The sequence below is a fragment of the Tursiops truncatus genome, chromosome 13 (assembly GCF_011762595.2).
Source record: "Tursiops truncatus isolate mTurTru1 chromosome 13, mTurTru1.mat.Y, whole genome shotgun sequence".
NCBI lineage: Eukaryota > Metazoa > Chordata > Mammalia > Artiodactyla > Delphinidae > Tursiops > Tursiops truncatus.
In genome coordinates, this window is record NC_047046.1 from 86,096,980 (window position 1) to 86,119,046 (window position 22,067).

General features: G+C 43.8%; 1 protein-coding gene across 15 annotated transcripts in view; it reads left to right on the forward strand.

Moving 5' to 3' along the window:
• The window catches only part of ZNF236 (zinc finger protein 236), a 102,436-nt gene that overhangs the window by 42,124 nt on the left and 38,245 nt on the right, over positions 1–22,067 (forward strand). For 14 of the 15 annotated variants that reach the window (XM_019937233.3, XM_073790832.1, XM_073790828.1 and 11 more), the window contains 5 exons: positions 7,802–8,074; positions 9,364–9,567; positions 17,582–17,723; positions 18,366–18,626; positions 21,643–21,887. In XM_019937233.3, the coding sequence (XP_019792792.2) occupies positions 7,802–8,074; positions 9,364–9,567; positions 17,582–17,723; positions 18,366–18,626; positions 21,643–21,887 (1,125 nt within the window). The remainder of the gene's footprint in view (positions 1–7,801; positions 8,075–9,363; positions 9,568–17,581; positions 17,724–18,365; positions 18,627–21,642; positions 21,888–22,067) is intronic. The other variant, XM_073790831.1, reaches the window with a different exon arrangement.

Sequence of the window (22,067 nt, forward strand, 5' to 3'; positions counted from 1 at the left end):
TCTCAGTCCCTTTCTTTTTCTCTTCTTCTTCTGGGACCCCTATAATTCGAATGTTGGTGTGTTTAGTGTTGTCCCAGAGATGTCTGAGACTGTCCTCAGTTCTTTTCATTCTTTTTTCTTTATTCTGCTCTGCAGTAGTTATTTCCACTATTTTATCTTCCAGGTCACTTATCCGTTCTTCTGCCTCAGTTATTCTGCTATTGATCCCATCTAGAGTATTTTTAATTTCATTTATTGTGTTGTTCATCATTGTTTGTTTCATGTTTAGTTCTTCTAGGTCCTTGTTAAATGTTTCTTGCATTTTGTCCATTCTATTTCCAAGATTTTGGATCATCTTTACTATCATTATTCTGAATTCTTTTTCAGGTAGACTGCCTATTTCCTCTTCATTTGTTAGGTCTGGTGGGTTTTTATCTTGCTCCTTCATCTGCTGTGTGTTCTTCTGTCTTCTCATTTTGTTTATCTTACTGTGTTTGGGGTCTCCTTTTTGCAGGCTGCAGGTTCGTAGTTCCCGTTGTTTTTGATGTCTGTCTACAGTGGCTAAGGTTGGTTCAGTGGGTTGTGTAGGCTTCCTGGTGGAGGGGACTAGTGCCTGTGTTCTGGTGGGTGAGGCTGGATCTTGTCTCTCTAGTGGGCAGGTCCACGTCTGGTGGTGTGTTTTTGGGTGTCTGTGGACTTATTATGATTTTAGGCAGCCTCTCTGCCAATGGGTGGGGTTGTGTTCCTGTTTTGCTAGTTGTTTGGCATAGGTTGTCCAGCACTGTAGCTTGCTGGTCGTTGAGTGAAGCTGGGTGCTGGTGTTAAGACGGAGGTCTCTGTGAGATTTTCGCCGTTTGATATTATGTGGAGCTGGGAGGTCTCTTGTTGACCGGTGTCCTGAAGTTGGCTCTCCCACCTGAGGCAGAGCCCTGACTCCTGGCTGGAGCACCAAGAGTCTTTCATCCACACAGCTCAGAATAAAAGGGAGAAAAAGTAGAGAGAATTAGTAGAAGTAGGAAGAAAGAAAGAAAGGAAGGAAGGAAGGAAGGAAGAAGGGAGGGAAGGAAGGAAGAAAGAAAGAAAGATAGAAGGAAAGCAGGCAAGAAGGCAAGAAGGAAAGAAAGGGAGGGAGGGAAGGAGGAAGGAATGAAGGAAGGAGGGAAGGAAGGAAAAAAGACAGAAAGAAAGAAGATACAGTAAAATAAAGTATAATAAAGTTATTGAATTAAAAAATAATTATTTAGAAAAAAAAGGGACGGATAGAACATTAGGACAAATGGTGGAAGCAAAGCTATACAGACAAAATCTTACACAGAAGCATACTCATGCACCCTCACAAAAAGAGGTAAAGGGGAAAAAAATCATAAATCTTGCTCTTAAAGTCCACCTTCTCAATTTGGGATGATTCATTGTCTAAAGGAGGGAGGGAGGGAAGGAAGGAAGGAAAAGTATAATAAAGTTAATAAAATTAAAATTAATTATTAAGAAAAATTTTTTTATAAAAAAACAATGGACGGATAGAACCCTAGGACAAATGGTGGAAGCAAAGCTATACAGACAAAATCTCACAGAGAAGCATACACATACACACTCAGAAAAAGAGGAAAAGGGGAAAAAATCATAGATCTTGCTCTCAAAGTCCACCTCCTCAGTTTGGGATGACTCGTTGTCTATTCATGTATTCCCCAAACGCAGGTGCATCAAGTTGATTGTGGAGCTTTGATCCGCTGCTCCTGAGGCTGCTGGGAGAGATTTCCCTTTCTCTTCTTTGTTCTCACAGCTCCCGGGGGCTCAGCTTTGGATTTGGCCCCGCCTCTGCCTGTAGGTCGCCGGAGGGCGTCTGTTCTTCGCTCAGACAGGACAGGGTTAAAGGAGCCGCTGATTCGGGGGCTCTGGCTCACTCAGGCCGCGGGGGGGGGGGGGGGGAGGGGCACGGCGTGCGGGGCGGGCCTGTGGCGGCAGAGGCCGGCGTGACGTTGCACCAGCGTGAGGCCCGCCGTGCGTTCTTCCAGGGGAGTTGTCCCTGGATCCCGGGACCCTGGCAGTGGCGGGCTGCACAGGCTCCCCGGAAGGGGGGTGTGGATCGTGACCTGTGCTTGCACACAGGCCCCTTGGTGGCGGCAGCAGCAGCCTTAGCGTCTCCCAACCGTCTCTGGGGTCCGCGCTTTTAGCCGCAGCTCTCGCCCGTCCCTGGGGTCCGCGCTTTTAGCTGCGTCTCGCGCCCATCTCTGGAGCTCCTTTAAGCAGCGATCTCAATCCCCTCTCCTCGCGCACCAGGAAACAAAGAGGGAAGAAAAAGTCTCTTGCCTCTTTGGCAGGTCCAGACTTTTCCCGGACTCCTCCCACTAACCCCCTGCAGGCTGTGTTCAAGCCGCCAACCCCAGCCTCCGCTCGCAGCCCCGCCCTCCCCAGCGGGTGAGCAGAGAAGCCTCTCGGGCTGGTAAGTGCTGGTCGGCACCGACCCTCTGTGCGGGAATCTCCCCTCTGTGCGGGAATCTCCCCGCTTTGCCCTCCGCACCCCTGTTGCTGTGCTCTCCGCCGCGGTGCTGAAACTCCCCCCTCCACCTCCCGCAGTCTCCGCCCGCGAAGGGGCTTCCTAGTGTGTGGAAATGGCTCCCTCCCACTGGTGCACGTGCCGTCCCTATTCTTTTGTCTCTGTTTTTTCTTTTTTTTCTTTTGCCCTACCCAGGTACGTGGGGAGTTTCTTGCCTTTTGGGAGGTCTGAGGTCTTCTGCCAGCATTCAGTAGGTGTTCTGTAGGAGTTGCTCCACGTGTAGATGTATTTCTGGTGTATCTGTGGGGAGGAAGGTGATCGCCGCATCTTACTCTTCCGCCATCTTCCCAGCACCCCCCATTATGAAGCTTTAATAAAGTCAGTTAACCTTTAAAATGTCAGCTTCCTCATCTGTAACAGGGGTAGGTAAAAGGGATAGAATAAATGGAAGAGAACTGAATAGCGCCTGACACATACCAAGTGCGTAATGAATACGTACGTTTTTAAGTTATTTTAAAAGCAGATGAAACTTGCTCGTGCCCCACAATTCAAAAGGTACACGATGGGGTACAGTGGAAAGCAGGGAGTCCCCTGCCTGCTCATCTTGGTCCTCCATGCACCCCTCCCTCAGGCAGCTGCCGTCACTGGGGTCTTCTGTGTCTTTTAAACAAGCTTAGGCATATTATTATATATTATTGTTTTTTAGCAGGATGTATGGCATACTGCATGTATTATTTTGTGGTTCACTTTTTCCCACCTGATAGCTTGTTTTACAAGATGCCTGAATAGTATTCCGTTTTCTGGGTAAATAATATTTAGGTATTTGCCAGTACCAGTAATGCTGTCATGGATATGTGTATATCTGTAGGGTACATTTCTGGAAGTGTCAGAGCTTTCAGAGGGTAAATTCTGTAAAGATTGTTTTAAAGTACTGATTTTGAAATAATTGCAGGCTTGCTAGAAATATTGCAGGAACAGTAAATACGGAGAGTTGCCTCTTGCCTTCATCTAGATCCTCCAAGTGCTAAATGCTCTGCTGCATTCGTTTTCTCTTTACCTAGTAGTGTTTTGTGAGCTGTATCTGTGGCATGTATTCTTTTCTAATTTGTTTGGCTTTTGAGTTAAAAGGGAGAGGTATTTTCTTTTTATATAGTAAAAGGGGGAGAAATGTTTTTATGTAGCCAAATTTGTCAGTGTTTTATGACTTTTGGACTCGTGTAATACTTAGAATTCAACACTGACATTATGGAAAAAGTGCCTCTTTTATCTAACACTTATACTTTCATTTTTTTATACATCATTACAAAATGATCACCATGATATGTCCAGTTACTATCTGTTTACTCTCATATTTTAAACCAAATCTTTGACTCAGTTTTATTTTTTGTTTCCAGATGGGCATCCAGCTGCCTAGACACCATTTATTGAATAAGTCACATTTTTCCTGCTGGAAAGCAATGCTACCTTTATCATGTATTACACTCTCAAACCTGTATGGGTCTTTTCTGGACTTTATTCCAGTTATCTGTCTTTTTATTCATGTGTTGTGATACCAAATGGTTTTAGCTTTATCGTGTGTTTTATAACTAGGATACCTAGTCCTCTCTCACTACACTTTTCTTTAAAGTGTATTTTTTACTGTTTTCACATATTTATATTTTCATATGTACTTTAAAAGCGACTGCTAAACTTCCAAAACTAGTTCTAAAAGAATCCCTATTGGTATTTGTATATAAGTGATTTGATCAGAGAGAATTGATGCCATTATAAATTTTTGTCTTTATACCAAAGAATAGGGTTAATAGGGGATTATATGAAATCATGTGTGTGAAACTTTTGAAAATTGTAAAGCACTATAGAACTTAAAGAATCTTTCATTCAATAAAAAGAATAACTTAAGAAAAAAGAATAGGGTATGTATGCATTTCCATTTACTCAGATTTTTTTTTTATCCATATTTTAGTAGTATTTTAAAATCTTCTTCTGGATTTTGTTGGTAGGTATGAAGGATGTTGATTTTCACGTATTAAAATGTGGGCCTCTTTCTGAGTTTTAGTTTTTTAGGTGTATAATCATATCATTTGTAAACAATGATTTTACCTTTTCCTTTATAGTTATTACTGTGCATTTCTTTATCTTATCTAGTCATGTTGGCTGGTATCTCTCAAACATGATAAATTAATGGCAGTGTGATAGTGGACTCTTTCCTCACCTTAATAGGATTGCTTTTAGTATTTTCCTGTCAAGTCAAATGTTGTATTGATATGTTTTATTCACCTCCTCCTGTGTTTAGGCAGTTTTTTAAAACTTAAAACTAGACGTTGAATTTTAGTAAATACCTTTTCGTCTTGAAGATGATTATGCATGTTTTTTCTTTCAAAATTTATTAATGTGTTTGAAGAGAAAAGCTATTGCCCAGCACCAAGAAAGATTGCCACGCGGGAATGCAGAACTGGTTTTCCAGATCACTCAGTTTGTCAAAGGGTCAGAAATCTGGATTCAGTTTTCTTTTTCTAACACTGCCTGGGCCAAACAAAACGTATACAGGCCAGATTTGGAGACAGCTTCAGGTTTGAAGCTTCAGCTGCCAGTTTGTATCTCTCTTCCAGTTCATTCCCAGAAATAATTAGAACCTGGTGACAGTTTTATGTCATCTTATGTAATTAGAGACATATTTTCATTTTTGTTTGGAAAAAAAATCTGATTTGGGGAGATGATTTCCAGATTTTAACTGACAGATATTATGGTTCTGTCTTATCTCTTTGTACGTTGTTTTTCTGATTTGTCATGATAAGACCTTTAGGTAATTATTGCACTTCTTGTAATACCTATTAGTTTTAAGCAATCTTAAGTTTTAGACTTCCTTAGTATAAGCAGTATCACCTAAAATAAATATCTTTCTCTCACTTTAAAAACCATTTCCTTTGTTTTCTACTCTTTACCCCCCACCCGCCGTGGTGTGTGTATGTTCCTCTCTTTGTTCTTGTTTTTAGAAAAATATTACTTTTCATTCTTTTACCTAACCTCTTTCTCTACGTTAATTAGTCCCATAAAAAGTGTTATATTCAGGAAAATACATTTTCTCTCCTTACAGATTCACCAACACGTAAGGAAAATTCCTTGTATCGACTGATAACAAAGAGAAGGAAACAAAGAGCTTTCCTTTTCCCTAATAAAACTATGTCTGTAAAGACACAGTTAAATAAAGAGTGAAAATTTTCTGATGAATTTCATCAGCAGGGCCCAAATCTCTTTGATTTCAAGTGTATTCCTTACCTTATTGTAGGTGTCTGTTTAATTTCTGGCGAATACATCTAATTGAAATTTAAAAAGCTGATTCTGCCAAATTAGAAATTTGCCAATTTAGGTATTATTTTACTAATTATATTTCCATAAATTCCACTTGTGATTTTTCTTCTGAGAGGAATAGCTTCAAACCTGGATCAAGGTTGAATAACAGTATGGGGTTGGCCAAAATGTTTGTTTGGTATTTTCCGTAAGACGGGTCTAGTAGCACTTAGTTGTCTTTAACTCATTCGAAGCAATTTTGTTAGATTGTATGTGACAGCTGTCCTATCAGCGTGCATTTAAAAAAAGACTTAACTGGTGAATTTTTGTGTAGCCATTTTAATATTGAAGAGAAGAAAAAAAGCAACATTTTCAGCATATTACGCTTTATTATTTCAAGAAAGGTAAAAACGCAACCGAAACACAAGAAAAGATGTGTGCAGTGTATGGAGAAGGTGCTGTGGCTGATCGAACGTGTCAAAAGTGGTCTGTGAAGGTTCGTGGTCTGTGAAGGTTCGTGCTGGAGATTTCTCGCTGGACGATGCGCCGTGGTCGGGTAGACTACTTGAAGTTGATAGTGATCAAATCGAGACATTAATTGAGAGCAGTCAACGCTATGCCATGCGGGAGACGGCCGACACACTCCAGGTATCCAGATCAGGCGCTGAAAATCATCTGCACCAGCTTGGCTGTGTTCATCGCTTTGATGTTTGGGTTCTACATGAGTGAAGCGAAAAAAACCTTGACCGCATTTCCACATGCGATTCTCTACTTAAACGTAATGAAGAGAAAACCTTCCGTTTTTAAAATAAACTGTGACGGGCGATGACAAGTGGATACTGTACAATAATGTGGAACGGAAGAGATCACGGGGCAAGTGAAATGAACCACCACCAACCACACCAAAGGCCGGTCTTCATCCAAGGAAGGTGATGTGTATATGGTGGGATTGGAAGGGAGGCCTCCATCATGAGCTCCTTCTGGAAAACCAAACAGTTCCAACAAGTACTCTCCCATTTAGACCAACTGAAAGCAGTACTCGATGAAAAGCGTCCAGGACTAGTCAACAGAGAACGCATAGTCTTCCATCAGGATAACACAAGACCGCATGTTCATTTGATGACCAGGCAAAAACTGTCACAGCTTGGCTGGGAAGTTCTGATTCATCCGCCATATTCACCAGACATTGCACCTTCAGGTTTCCGTTTATTTTGGTCTTTACAAAATTCTCTTAATGGAAAACAGTTTAATTCCCTGGAAGATTGTAAAAGGCACCTGCAACAGTTCTTTGCTCAAAAAGATAAGAAGTTTTGGGAAGATGGAATTATGAAATGGCAGAAGGTAGTGGAACAAAAGGGTGAATACATTGTTCAGTAAAGTTCTTGGTGAAAATGAAAAATGCATCTTTTATTTTTACTTAAAAACCAAAGGCACTTTTTGGCCAAATGCAATATTTAGCGTTGCAAAAGAATCTTCTATATTTGATCATAAATCATGAACTCATTCATGATCAAATATGTTATTTCTTTATTTTAACTATTTATCAGTTCCTTTCTGTAGCATAAGAATTTACCATTTCCTCATTTTTATTTGCATTTTTTATTAGTGATAACAGATCAGCTCAGACGATACTTATCGTAAGTTCATTCCTTCTTTTCATGTTCTTTGAGTTAATTTTGGAGTCATTTGATCACACCTACTGTTACTTACACTTATAGCAGACTAAGTCTGCTGATTCTTGATTTATATCATAGTACCTGTCTAGTTAGCGTTCTTATCTCTCTTAGGCTATGATTTGTGTTCATATGGGACTGTTAGGATTTTCTGCAAGATTCAATCGTAGTCATCAGTCATTTCAGTTATTATGGAAATTTCAGCTTTTTCCACAGTTGATCATATATCCTCTGCTGTGGCAAAAGGTCTATAGCTTTTTATACGTATGATGTGCTGTCTAAATCTAAGCCTAGAAGGACATTAATAATTGGTGAAATGCGGCTTCGAGGCCAAGCTGGACCCCTTCTCATTGTAATCTTCCTCCAGGGTCGATCCGCGAGGAGAACGGTGTGCGATGGCACGTGTGTCCCTACTGCACCAAGGAGTTCCGCAAGCCCAGCGACCTGGTGCGCCACATCCGCATCCACACCCATGAGAAGCCCTTCAAGTGCCCGCAGTGCTTCCGGGCTTTCGCCGTGAAGAGCACGCTGACAGCCCACGTCAAAACGCACTCGGGCGTCAAGGCGTTCAAGTGCCAGTGCTGCATGAAGAGCTTCTCCACCTCGGGGAGCCTCAAGGTGCACGTTCGCCTGCACACAGGTACGGGCCTGCCGCCGCAGGTGGTTCCCGGCGGGGTCTGCGCTGGTGGCTGGGCGTGTGGAGCGCCCGTTGCTCTTTATTTCAGCGAGTGTGACCGTGACCTTCTGCGGGCTGGGCACACGGCACACGCTGTTGAACAAAGTCCACGTGACCTTGGTCCTCATGGAGCCGATGGCCCGAAGAGGGAGCGTTAAACTGTACCACTTACGAGTGAGGGCAGGAGTGCAGGGAGTGAGGAGGGGAGACCGCTGTGGGTGACGGGATTCAGATGCAGCCCAGGAGGGCCTTCCTGAGGAGGAGGCCGGCATCGCCCCCGTGGGGCCTCTGGGTTTTAGCTGGCGCCCTTCAGGCTGGGACCTTAATATCAATACCCACTCTGCCTGTCGGATATTTTGTCATCAGTATTAGGGCACGAGAACTTCCATGTTCAGGCTCCAGTTCTGTTCATAGCAGTTTTATTGAGATATAATTCACAAATCATAAAAATTCACTCTTTTAAAGTGTGCATTTCAGAATTGTGCAACCCATGCCACTATCTAATTTTCTAACATTTTTATCACCCCCAAAAGAAACGCTGTACGCATTAGCAGTAACTTCTCCTAACCCTTTGAGGTTCCTGGGCTGAGCTGAGCATGTGGATGGGTATTTGAAAAAGCTGAAATGAGACTGTTTTGATATATGCCTTTCTTTGGAATCTGCATTTTCATTTGCCAATAAAATTGTAAGAAAAGGAAGTTTCCTTCAGAAAAGGGAAGTCATAGCAGAGGATTGTTAAAAGGATGTTATCACTGTCATCAGCAGCAGCAGTGACATTGTTATTTACAAACAGCCACCATTTACTGCTCGTTTACCCAATGCCGGGCACTGCTAAGTGCTCTTCAAACACAAGTGTGTAGAATGCCAGCAGCAAACCTGGGGCCCCGTTGTTATTCCAGTTACAGAGAGGATGATTTGAGAGAGGAGAGCAGCCTTACTCACGTTAGTGTCTTAAGGACTACTAGTTGTTTGAACATCCATTTTACAATTTTAGGCTTTCTCCTGAAAATAGTAAATGCCCTTTTTTTTTTTTTACTTAAAATGCTCTTATTACATGCCTTAACATCTGTAACGTGCACTGTATGCAAACGAGAATAACTGTTAATTTATAATGTCCATGAAATTATAAACATATGGCATGAAACAACAAATTGAGAATTCAAATCAGTATTAAAATACTAGAATTTTATGTTGGCGTTAACTGAGATGTATCTCTTTGGAATAATTCTACAGTCTATTTTATTTTTTATCAGGAGTCAGACCTTTTGCTTGTCCTCACTGTGACAAGAAATTTCGAACCTCAGGCCACAGGAAGACTCACATTGCTTCTCACTTTAAACACACGGAGTTAAGAAAGATGAGGCACCAGCGTAAACCTGCAAAAGTTCGTGTTGGCAAGGCGAACGTTCCGGTCCCCGATATTCCTTTGCAGGAGCCGATCCTCATAACAGACGTAGGTAAGATTGTCCTCCCTTGGTACTTTGCAAAGGGTGTATGAACATTATGGTCTGCGTAGTTAGATAGTTGTATGTGTGGTGCCGGTGGAGTTGTTGTTAAGGATTGTTTTGCTTTATGGGCCAGCAAGTTTCACAATTAAATTAAGATCCTAGTTCTGGCTCAACTGCTGCTCAGATTATGTTCTCGGTAAGAGGGAAGTGCTGTGTAAGTGAAGATGTTCATATGTGAGTCCTCACCAAGGAAGACTGTACCTCAGTGGACCTGTGGGGTGGATGGGTGTCCTGAGTGGGGCACACAGTATGCTGTGTCATTTACATCTTAGAAGCCCCGCAGGCTGTGTAACAGATCATTATCTGGGCTGCTTTAACCTTTGGATTAAAAGGTAAGTCTGCCAGCTTTTAAGTTCTTTTTAGGCTTGGTGTTGTTATGATCAAGGTAAATTATGATTTTGTTAGCTAACTAAAAAGAAAACATTGTTCATGAGAATCTTCAGAGAAATGATTTTTGTAGGTCCTAAAACAAAATTAAAGGAAACTCATTAAGTTTTTTGCAAGAATTTACATGTTTATGCAGTTCTCCTGTATTTCATCGTCTTAGGTGAGATAATCTAGTCTGTGAACAAAATTAATATCAAGTAAAACATAATTTAATATAAATAAAGCTTAAATGGTAAAAAAAAGAGAGATACTGTAGACTAATGTCAGCTATAGTCCACTAATAAGGTGATCTATAGTCACGAGCCTTTATGTATCTAGGAGCATAGCATCAAAATATGTAAACCAAAAACAGAAGAAAGGAGAGATATTCAAATTCTGAACCAGAGTGAGAGACCCTCAATTAGATTGGTGTAAACACAGTGAGACTGAGGAGGATTTGAAGCGCACATATCAAAAGGGTGATTGAATGGCTTTAAAGCCTTCTACTCCAAAGTACACACTCTTTTAAATATGCATGGAATAGAAGTTGATCACATTCTAGGGTATAGAGAAGTTTCAGGTTTTCAGAAATAGGTACTGTGAAGGATACAGTCTTTGATTACAGTTCACTGAAAACATAAATTAATAGAAAGTAGCTATCTAAAGTTTCATTCTATGGAAAAGTAAGACTCAAAACTGCAATTACATCCTAGAAATGGGAACGTTTTTATAAACAGTGGGATGGACCAAAGCTATTATCAGAAAAGACTGATAACAGCTTTTAAGAAGTATTTCTTACTAAAAAATAAGAACAAAAATAAATAAAATATATAACTCAAAAAAGTAGAAAAATAAAAAAGCAAGTAGCAAAAAGTAATTAATAAGTACAATAATTTAAGATAGAAGACAAAATTCTAGTGAACATAATTTTACAATTTTTAAAAAGTTAACAGTAGAATAGATAGCTTGACACGTCTCTAGTAAACTAAAGACCAAGAAAATATCTGTAATATTAGGAATGAGAGTCAAGCTGTAAGCACAGATACAGATGAGATAAAAATTGTTTGCAGATACTCTACAACATTTTACTAATACACTTGAAAATTTAGATGAAGTGGATTTTTTCTAGAATAACGTGCTTATCAGAACTGACTCTAGAAGAAATGGAAAACCCCCAAGAGACGACAAGTTTAAGAGCATACTCCCCAAATACCAGCCTGCAATGATTTTACGTATGATTTCTGCTAAGCTTCCTAGGAACTGTAATTCTTAGGGTGTTTAATTGTTTAGACACTGATCGGAACTCCCATGGTAGGTTAGAACACTCTGATGTCCTTGTGCAGTTGTGGCAGCTCACAAAACAAAACAACAGACCAATTTCACTTAATGTGTATTTAACTTCACCGTAGTCTCTAGGTTCTCAGTGATTTGTGTTATTCTTGAAATGCAAAAAAATCTCTAAAAGTTAGGACAGACTAAAAACTTACTTACCTTCATGCTTGAGGGTAACCCTCAAATTACCAGTTTTTTCAGGTTGCCATGACTCAGGTTACACACCTGTGGGTTTCTTGCCGTTAAGTTTACAAATCCTTAGTTGAGTTGAACTGGAGCCCTGATTCTCCAGACTTTCCGAGGTTAAAATGGAGAACATTGTGCTTTTAGCTTCACAGACACCTGTATCTTAGACGAAATTAGTGGAAGCAGAATTCTCCTTTGTTCTAGGCTGAGTGGGACACATGGGGGAAGTGATTCATAGAGCTGGCTTCACGTTGTAAAATATTTAAATACTTATTTTACACTTCGTCATTATTTGTATTTGTGTCTGTCTCTTCTCGCAGAATCTGAGCTCCTTGGGGCGTATGTAGAAAAAGTGTGACTGTAATTATGTTTGGGGGACAGATCTTGATAAAAACATGCCAGAGAGGGTTTAGCATAGATTAGTTACAGTTATTTGACTTAACTGGGAGATGAGATGTTCCAGTCCAGTCTAGTTACTTGAAGCTCAATACCTTTTACACTAATTACTGTCGCTTAGGAAAGTATTAGAATACATAAAAAAATACTCCAGCAAGTAACTTAATGTCTGCATATTAAGGGAGCATTGTTGGATAGAACAGTTCCATATAGTTGTGTGATTCTAAAAACTTCCAGAGCTGCGTGGGAACTTAAAAATAGTCTTTCCCAAACTTGCCTACATTCCTCACTCTTCATTTTCACAGATGTAAAATGTGGGCCCTAGAGAGGGTTCTAACATTGCTTTTAGGTTCTACAACTAGAGCTCATGGTAGGACTAGAACCTGGGTCTTCAGACTTCTGGATCAGGGTGTGGTCAGTAAAGCTCACTTCCTCCCACACCCGTCAGCCTTGCGCCCCCGGCGCAGGAGTGTGGAGGAGCCGCCAGGGGCCCAGATGGCCACTGGATCTTGGCATCGAGCACCACTAGTCTTTACTGAACACAGATACCGTGTAGTTCATTGCACTTGGGGCTGTTTTCACTAGACATGCGGTGTACTGTACTCTAAATGCTTTCTCTTCTAAATTCAAGAACTAAGTTTAAATAAAACAGTGTGCAGACTGGGGAAGTATTGGAGTCAGGGTGATCGTAATATTTTGATCTGTAGCTGCTTCTGGATTTTCAAATCATATGTGTATACGACATATCTATTTTTTTTTTAAAGAAATCACTGTGTTTTCTATATATGACTGTGCGTATGTGTGAGTTTGTGTAATGGTGTATGCTCCCACCATTTTTGTGGAGCATAGATGTTTGAAAAATATTTTCTTCGAAGTGAGCCAGGCTTTGGTTATCTATTATTTTTTAAATTTATTTATTTTAAATTAAAAGTGGGGCTTTGTTTTGTTTTTAATTAATTAATTAATTAGTTAATTATTTACTTACTTATTTGGTCGCACAGGGTCTTAGTTGCAGCGGGCGGGCTCCTTAGCTGTGGCTCATGGACTCCTTAGTTGCAGCTCGCCAGCTCCTTAGTTGCGGCATGCAATCTCTTAGTTGCGACATGCAGGATCTAGTTCCCTGACCAGGGATCGAAGCCTGGGCCCACTGCGTTGGGAGCGCAGAGCCTTGACCACTGCACCACCAGGGAAGTCCCTGGTTATCTATTATTTTAAACCTCAGCGCTGTAATGATTGATCTTCCAAGTTTATATTCATGTTTTAATCATATTGATATTAGTGCATTTATCTTGCTTTTTTTTTTTTTGCGGTACGCGGGCCTCTCACTGTTGTGGCCTCTCCCGTTGCGGAGCACAGGCTCTGGACGCGCAGGCTCAGCAGCCATGGCTCACGGGCCCAGCCACTCCGCGGCATGTGGGATCTTCCCGGACCGGGGCACGAACCCGCGTCCCCTGCATCGGCAGGCGGACTCTCAACCACTGCGCCACCAGGGAAGCCCTAGCTTAGCTTTTTAACAGAACTTTGTAAAATTATTAGACGTGAAAAATAAAGCATCAGAAAAATGAAGGCTGTTATTTCACATTCTGAGGAGCTCAAGGTGGGACTCCTCCCCTCCCCCCCAAAGATGTCAGAATCATCTGGGGTTCTGTTTAAAAATAAATATACCTGGATGCTGCCCAGAGACTATAATTGTGTGTCTAGCGGGGAGACACTAAGGTAACAGTTGTATATACTGGATTGTTTATTGCAGCCCTGCAGTAGTGTACAGTTAGAAACAGGCAGGATGTCCGCCAGAAGTGCATTAAGGGAACTGGGTACACTGGTACGGTGGAATTCCTTGCCAGCATCCAAAGGGTGATGGGGATGATGTCATATGTAATGACTTGGAGAGTTAAGTATATGTATGAAGTATGGACAGGTAGTTCCAGAACAGTGTGTATGGTTGATCCCACTTATGTTTTCACATTACAAACTCTTCTGTTAGAGTGGCTACTAAACCGTTCACTGTGGTTGTCTCTGAGGGGTGTTACTGGGCACATTCTTTTGTTTTTCTTTTTACGATCTTGTGAATTATTTGAGAAAGGGCCAGAGGACTTGCACAAGAGCGTATTGGCAAGGGACTGGGTAAAGGGATTCGGTTCGTGGAGGGCAGGTGGGACTGGGGAGGAAGCGAAGGCAGGCTGGGAGGCGGAGCTGGGCCGGGACAGGAGGCTCGAGCTCCTCAGGCTCGGAGGGGGCCTTAGGAGCCGGAGCGTCCAGGCCAGCCGCTCGACCACAGACCTGCTGTTTCGGAAAAGAAAGGAGTAACTGAACATTCTGTTTATGGGACCTGTTTATGATGGAGAACTTGTTTGCTGTGGAACGTAGGTTCCAGAAGCCACAGGAGAAAGAGCTGGGAGAACAGTGGGGCTGGAGGGGGGACCCTGCACCAGAATGGGGGTGACTTGGAGAGGAGGATGGTCTGTGGGCCTTACAGGGCTCACAGCTTCAAGGCCTGGCGCAGACAGCCCGTCTGGAGTCTCCCGGTAGGTTCTGGCGTCAGGCTGCTTCCGTGCAGGCTGGAAGTCAGGGCCTGCCGCGGCAGACGGGTGGCGAGCTCTCTGAAGGTGCTGAATCGGGTGCAGCCTGGAGCCTTAGGGGTGCAGCCCGGCTCTGCCGTCTGATGAGCTTGTGTCTGCACTGCAGGCTAGGGAGGTGCTCACCCGGAACCCCGCTTTGCTGACTGACCTCAGGTCTGACTGGGAGGCAGTGAACCCCTGCACAGCCCTGCCCCCAGCACCCAGTACGGCTTTTTTTTTTTTTTTTTTTTTGATGTGGGAAATGGCAAAAGCAATACTTTGTTTCCTTATTTGTGAATATCTTATTTTTTCCCCTATGAAACAGATACAAGATGACTATAGGAGGGCTTTTTACTTTTTAAAAATTACCTTGTGAATTTCATTTACTTTACGTACTTTCACGAATTTATACAATTTATATAACTAATTGCTTAAAATTATTTCACTTTCCTGTGTTGCTTTTTAATGTATATCTTGTCTGATGAAGTCTATAAAATTAATGTCTCACGTTTGTACAGCCCAATTTAATTGTGGGAGGAGAGTTTTAAATTTTTTTATTGGTGTTTTTCTTAGAAATCACTCATTCCGTTAAGTTCAGCAATGAACAAGAAAATGGCTTATCAGATATTACTTGGAGCTACAGTTTTAATTAAGTGGTACTTTATGCTAATAGTTACTGAACCTGTTTGCATAAGATACTGGGGAACTGTGCCTAACAGCTGCTATTATGTGTTGCCTGTGGACCTTCCTTGCAGAGCATTTGAGGTTCACAGTTTCACAAGCTTCGCAGTGACCAGAGGAGCCACCCTTTTTGGCTGCCAGTTTGGAAAATACTCACTTCAGTTTTCTGTTCTCTTCATAGAATCTAACATGATTCCCTGAAAGTAGGTGTCCAGTAAAGGTTGAGTGTCAGACCGGGAATCAACGACCTTGGTTGGAATTTGTGCGTGCTTCTTTCCTTCCTTTCCTTCTCTGATTTTGTAAACACTGAGAACAGGATCATTAGTATATTCGATCGTATCTACGTGTCCTACCTGGCCAGTGCTCTTTGGCTCAGGGCTACATCTATGACCATGGGGCAGGCCCCAGGCTCCAGAAGCTGTAGCCCAGGGAGTGGGGAAAGAGAAAACAGAACCAGCAGTGACAAGTGCTGGGACAGAAGTGAGTCAACGTGTGGAGGTGGGACAGTGAGGCTCGCTAAGAATCGCAGCACGGAGCTGCCTGGGGAGAAGCCGGCGGTGGGTGTGGAGAGAGGTGGGGACCGGGGCCAGGAGGCCGGGCCTGGTGGTCGCGGTGGCCCCGTTCTCGGTGGCAGACCACGGGAGGTGGTTGAGCAAATTGCCGTTCGGGTCCCGGCGCGCTGTGCCAGGGACATTCTTCTGCTGGTGACACGAGAAGGCAGAGCAGAACATTCAGGAGGCTGGTCTAGGTGCGTGTCTGACACAGAGCCACGCAGAAGAGTGAACGTGCGTCTGGGTTTGGGAATCGGCCCTTGGACGGCCATCTTGCCTCTGAGCGCCAGGCGTGTCAGCCTGTCTGCAGCAGACTTAGCGCATGTGTCCTGGGGAAGGTGGTGGGGTGGACTGAGGGACTGAAGTTTTCTCTTCTTGAGCGCGAGAGAGGAGTCGTTGGGAAAAAGCAGGGCGATGCCGTGAAGGGTAGAGCGATGCTGGAGCTGCCAGGAGGGCAGGGCTTTGCGTGGTCCCCATGCGTCTCCCCAGTCCTGAATCCCTGTGAAATGGGAGAAGGTTTGGCAGCTCTTCGAGTGTGTGCCCTGTGGGTTGTACACACATCAGTCACAAGGGAGGTTCTGGTATTTTTTTTAAATTTTTTTATTTTTTGGCCATGTCACACAGCATGTGGGATCTTAACTCCCTAACCGGGATCAAACCTGTGCCCCCTGCCTTGGGAGGGCAGAGTCTTAACCACTGGACCACCAGGGAAGTCCCACAAGGGAGGTTCTGAATTCTCTTTGAAAAGTAAATGAGCTCTCATGCAGCATCAGGAAGTGCGGGTCCATTCAGTTAAGTCTCACACGCGAGCGAAGCGAAATAGAAATAGCAGTGGAAATAGAAACGAGGAAACAAGTTTAAGAACACTGGAAAAGTGGGATCTCCAGGACTGGCAAATGGCAAACTTGACGAGCGGCTCCAGAAGTCTGGAATCCCCGGCCCCCGCATGACTAGGCGGATGGGGTTCCTTACGTACAACTAGGAGAGTTGGGAGGAACAAGCGGGTTTTAGGGGACAGGATCGAGCTGTAACCCGCACTGTTAGGGACAGTCTGGACAGCAGTGTGTTAGGAGGTGCCTGTTGGTAATCATCGCATGGAAGTGAGTGGCACAGCTGAGGGAGCAGGGAGTGTGGCCAGTCCAGAGTCTTGGCTGATAGCTGCACTGTCTGGGAGAGAGGAGGAGCAAACAGCCCAGGTAGAACTGACAGTGTACATCTTCCTCTCGTTCCAGGTAAACATTAAGTGATTCAGAGGGTTCAGGTGTATGTTTGTTCTGCATTTCATAAATAATTCAGTTGCTTGATCAAGACATACTTATTACACGGTCAACCTAAGGGCATTCTTTATTCACTGAAAGTATGTAAACCTGAAATATTTAAGGTTGTAATTTTGCTGTTTACAGATTTTCTTTTAATAAAATTTCTATGAAAACCCTGACTTTCTTAGAACAAAAGGTCATGTTGGAATCATTTCTGTCTGAGTTTGTTATAGTACCTAGAGTACAGTCTTCATACTGAACAAATAAGGGACTTAAAAACTCTGATTAACCTGCATGTTGATGTACTTATATAAATTGCATGCCAACAGATGCTCATATAGAAAGTTAAATGTAGAAATCTATGAAAAATTGGCTCTAGAACAAGGAGAAGTAATTGTGACAATATAAATGTTCCTTATGTCGAAAAGAATATCTATCTCATATTAACTCTCTTAAGTGTTTCCTGATAGGTGTGCTTTAAATAGCGAGTCCCTAACACAGTTAACGTAGCGATTAGTCGCGACACTGGAATCTGGCTCCTTGGGATGTTTATCTTCTGGGTAAAGCAGGTGCCTTTTGACATTTCTTAGTAGCACTGATAGTGAATTATTCCTGATTTTCTTTTGGTTTGTAGGTCTTATCCAGCCCATTCCAAGAAACCAGCTTTTTCAAAGTTATTTTAATAATAATTTTGTAAATGAAGCAGATAGACCGTACAAGTGTTTTTACTGTCATCGTGCCTATAAAAAGTCTTGCCATCTTAAACAACACATCAGGTAAGGTAATGTAGATTCAGAGATGGAAATTTATAGTTACAGTGACTCAGTGATCTGGTGACTTGTGGAAATACTAAGAATGGTAGTGTTAGCTTTTGTTATTTAAAATGTCACTTTTGACCCCAAAGTATTTACTGATAATTGATATTTTCATTCTTCAGTGTCTTGACCAAAATGTTTTACCCACAAACCGCCTATTATATTTCACTCCTATTACATTTCAGTATTTGCAATCTCTGGGACATGTCAGAGAAATATTTGGTTTGTTTCATGAGGATTATGCTCTTTCACAGTTTCTCGGGTGTATTCATCAGGTTAATTCCTGGCGCTAGCAACAGTGAAGAGGAAGTATTGATAGAAACCCGATCACAAGAGACAGTGAGGGGTCATGAGAAGAGGACAGAACGTAGAAGAGGATGTGGGGTCTGGTTTTGTGTCGGTTGTATGCGAGCCCCGGACTTCAGATGAGCCACCTGAGTGCTGAGTCTCAGGTCCTGTTGTGGGGACGTGAGAGCTGAGTCTCTCTGCTGCTGAGCTCAGAAAAGGGGTGGCCAAGTGAGATAATTACTAGAGTGCGTTCTAAATTAGAAAGCAGCGTGAAAGCGTAAGACGCTTATTCATTACCATTTTTATTCTTTTTAGATCACACACAGGTGAAAAGCCTTTTAAATGTTCTCAGTGTGGAAGAGGCTTTGTTTCTGCAGGAGTGCTCAAAGCACACGTCCGAACGCACACTGGACTTAAATCTTTCAAGTGTCTGATATGTAATGGAGCTTTCACTACTGGTGGTAGCTTACGGCGACATATGGGCATCCATAACGACCTTCGTCCCTATATGTGTCCCTATTGCCAGAAAACATTTAAGACCTCACTGAATTGCAAAAAGCACATGAAAACCCATAGGTAGGTATGATTCTGATGGTCACTTCTTAACAATCCTTACAATTCCCAGATGATGGTGGGGAGCGTTTTGAAGAAATAGTTGTCTTTGTTCCCTTTATTATTACTTCTAGCAGGAGGTGTATGAGCTAAAGAAACTTCTGTATCAGTGTTTAATGACCTATTGAGAACCATAGACTGAAGCACATCATTTTTATTTTTAATGTAGTGTTGAAGTAGTCAGTGTTGGCCTAAATGCTTTCTAAACTCTCTTAAAACTAATAATCAGTAGTAGATAAAATGCTAGATAGACAGTGTCTACTATAATGAGGTAATGAAGGTTTCAAAAAAGAAAATCTTGGTCAACTCTGGGCCCTCTAGGCATATCATTAGTGTTATCTGAATGGTAATTATTGTAGGTTGTTGACAGAAAAAAAATATGTTTTAGCCAACACATAAATCCATCATTAAAGCTAACTTAGATTTTTTTTTTTTTTTGCGGTACGCGGGCCTCTCACTGTTGTGGCCCCTCCCGCTGCGGAGCACAGGCTCCGGACGCGCAGGCTCAGCGGCCATGGCTCACGGGCCCAGCCGCTCCGCAGCATGTGGGATCTTCCCGGACCGGGGCACGAACCCGTATCCCCTGCATCGGCAGGCGGACTCTCAACCACTGCGCCACCAGGGAAGCCCTAACTTAGATTTTTGCTTGCTTAGAGGGCTGCCTCATCTGTAAATGGAGGGGACCCAACGAGCCCTTACAGAGACGCATTTCTGACTGTGTCTGGAGCTTATTCAGTGGTGCTTCTGTGAAGCCACAGAATTCTGTATTGTGACGGAAAGCATGGACAAGGTGACCATGACCACCTCCTAGGAGACTTTGAGAACAAGAGTTACCAGGCTTACCAGGAAAGAATATTAGCCTTCTGCCCTAGAATGTTTACCTTTGAGCCATATTTTAACCCGGATGTCTCTGTCCAGGTATTACCTACCAAACAGAACTCCCAACTGATAGAATAAGGTAACTCGGAGAAATGGTGTTCTGGTTTCATCCCTCTGGCTGCCGAAGCACACTTGACAGAATTGACTCTCCTCGACTTTGGTACGGCTGATCGCGTAGCCGAGGAGTTCAAGTGCTTCTCGAGACCATCTAGGGAATGTGAGATTGGTGGTGTCAGTTAGGGGACTCTTGCCAATTATATGTCCAGTTATACTTGGCTGCATTTTATGGAGGAAGCTCTGTGCTTCACACGCATTCAGGGGCTGGGGAGTTCATGGGGGCGGAGACGCTCAGAGCGTGCACTGCTGCCCCCCTGCCAAGAGAAATGGGGCGCGGCCACAGCTTGCGCAGAGCATGGTGAATGACGCCTCTCTGCAAGACGCCCGGCCTTCACAGTGTGCTTTTGTGGTGGTGGTGGGAGTTCAGTTTACAGGCTCAAGAGGCCAGTGCTGTAATTTCTGGGAAGAGGGTCAGCTGTTTTTAGCCGGGTCATTTCTGTCAGTGGAGTGTTGCTTTGGCCACTGCTTGTCCAGGGTTCCGCTGAGGGACACGTGCCATGCTTACGCCAGGGGAGAGTGTGCGTGACTTTCAGGTGGCAGCGTAAGGACGGGTAGGTCTGTCATTGCAGAGTTGGGGGTTTATCTTATAGATGGCGTGTACTGTGAACCTGCCTGCGAGCAGGCAGCAGCTCCAGTCGTTTGATCCCTTTGTTTGAAGTCTTGGGAATTCCTAAAATGCCATATACACTTACATTAAAAATAAAAAGTCGCTGTAGTAAGAGTTGTGAAAACACCCAGGCAAACAAACAGAAAACAAGGCTCCACCAGTCACAACAGAGGGCACATTTCCTCTCCTTCAGGGTGGTGGAGAGGACCCCGTGAACCCACGGCACCGCTGTACAGTCACCCTGTGGTGGAGGTGTGACAGTGCGTGTTCTTTCCTTTGCTGCTTTTCAGTACATTTTTGTTCCCCCCCCTCAGTAAAAGTAGTCGAGAAGTGACTTTTTTTTTTTTTTTGCGGTACGCGGGCCTCTCACTGCTGTGGCCCCTCCCGCTGCGGAGCACAGGCTCCGGTCCGGACGCGCAGGCTCAGCGGCCATGGCTCACGGGCCCAGCCGCTCCGTGGCACGTGGGATCTTCCCAGACCGGGGCACGAACCCGTGTCCCCTGCGTCGGCAAGTGGACTCTCAACCACTGCTCCACCAGGGAAGCCCAAGTGACTGTTTTTGATATCAGAAAATGAAGAGGAAAGACTTTGTTTGGAACTCAGAATGGAATTCTGAATCAGCAGATTCACGTGATTCTGGCATCCAGCGTCCGGTAGAGCTTGTGTGAGTCTGACTGGAGTAGCCCCTTCGTGGCTGAGATACTGTACAGCCTGTTAATCAGATCATTGTTTGACCTGGGTTTTTGTTTGTTTTTTCCCCAGTGTTTTTGTTCATTCACTGAATTCATTGTTCATTTTTCTCTTTGAAAGAGAAATTGTTGGCCTTGATGATAATATGCCAGGTATGCTTTGTACACGTAAAAGTAATATTAACAGGAATAATGATTTTGCAGAAAACCATCGCAGCCACATGCCTCGTGGTCCAGGTTCTGCCGCCTGTGGCCCACTGGTCAGTGAGCCGCACACGGCCTGGCAGGTTGCACGATGGTCCCGTCTCTCCCACGTGTGTGTGTAACACTGAAAGCAGTCTGTCAAGACGCTGCCTCATCTCATGCAGTTCTTGTTTTGAACACCTCAGCTCATCACAGAATTTGAATTGGGAGAGTTTAGCTTTGAAACGTGGCATCTTTTGTATCGTTCAGATTTTGAAAAATCCTTGTTGCCTTCCGGCCCCTATGGTCTGTGAAAGCACTTAGAGATAAGGGCACGGGGGTTTTCTTTCAGATTATTTGTAGTGTTTAACTCTCAACTGGATTGCCGCCGCGACTTCAAAGTGAAACAGTTTAAAATGAAAACTGTCACTGAATAAATCGCACCTCGCGTGCCCGCGGTGTTTGACAGCAGCTGACGCTGCGGACTGTTGTCCATTTTTTGAAGATTTGAGCTTGCCCAGCAGCTCCGGCAGCACCAGCAGGCCTGCCCGATAGATGACGGCGCCGTGGACCAGCAGGGCATGCACGTGCCCACCCAGGTGCAGGTGGAGATTGAGAACGCCGCACTGCAGCCGACCGCTGAGGCCGTGGCCGACAACCCCGGGGCCGTGCTGGACCTGGGGCCGCCCGCCGGCGTGGAGACGGGGCTCGGCCAGCAGATGGCGGGGCAGCCTTTGGAAGCAGATGAAGGTGAGCGGTTCAGGGCTTTTAACTCTCAGGAGTTTTGCAGCCCTTTGTACTCCAATCCCCGCTGGCCCTCTCGTCCCTGGCCTTTTAAAGCGCAGTTTGTGCCATGTGTCTGAGCGTGAGAGAGTCTGCGGTGCATTTAGAATCGTAGAAATGGGACCTTCCGATACGTGCTGCTTGTCA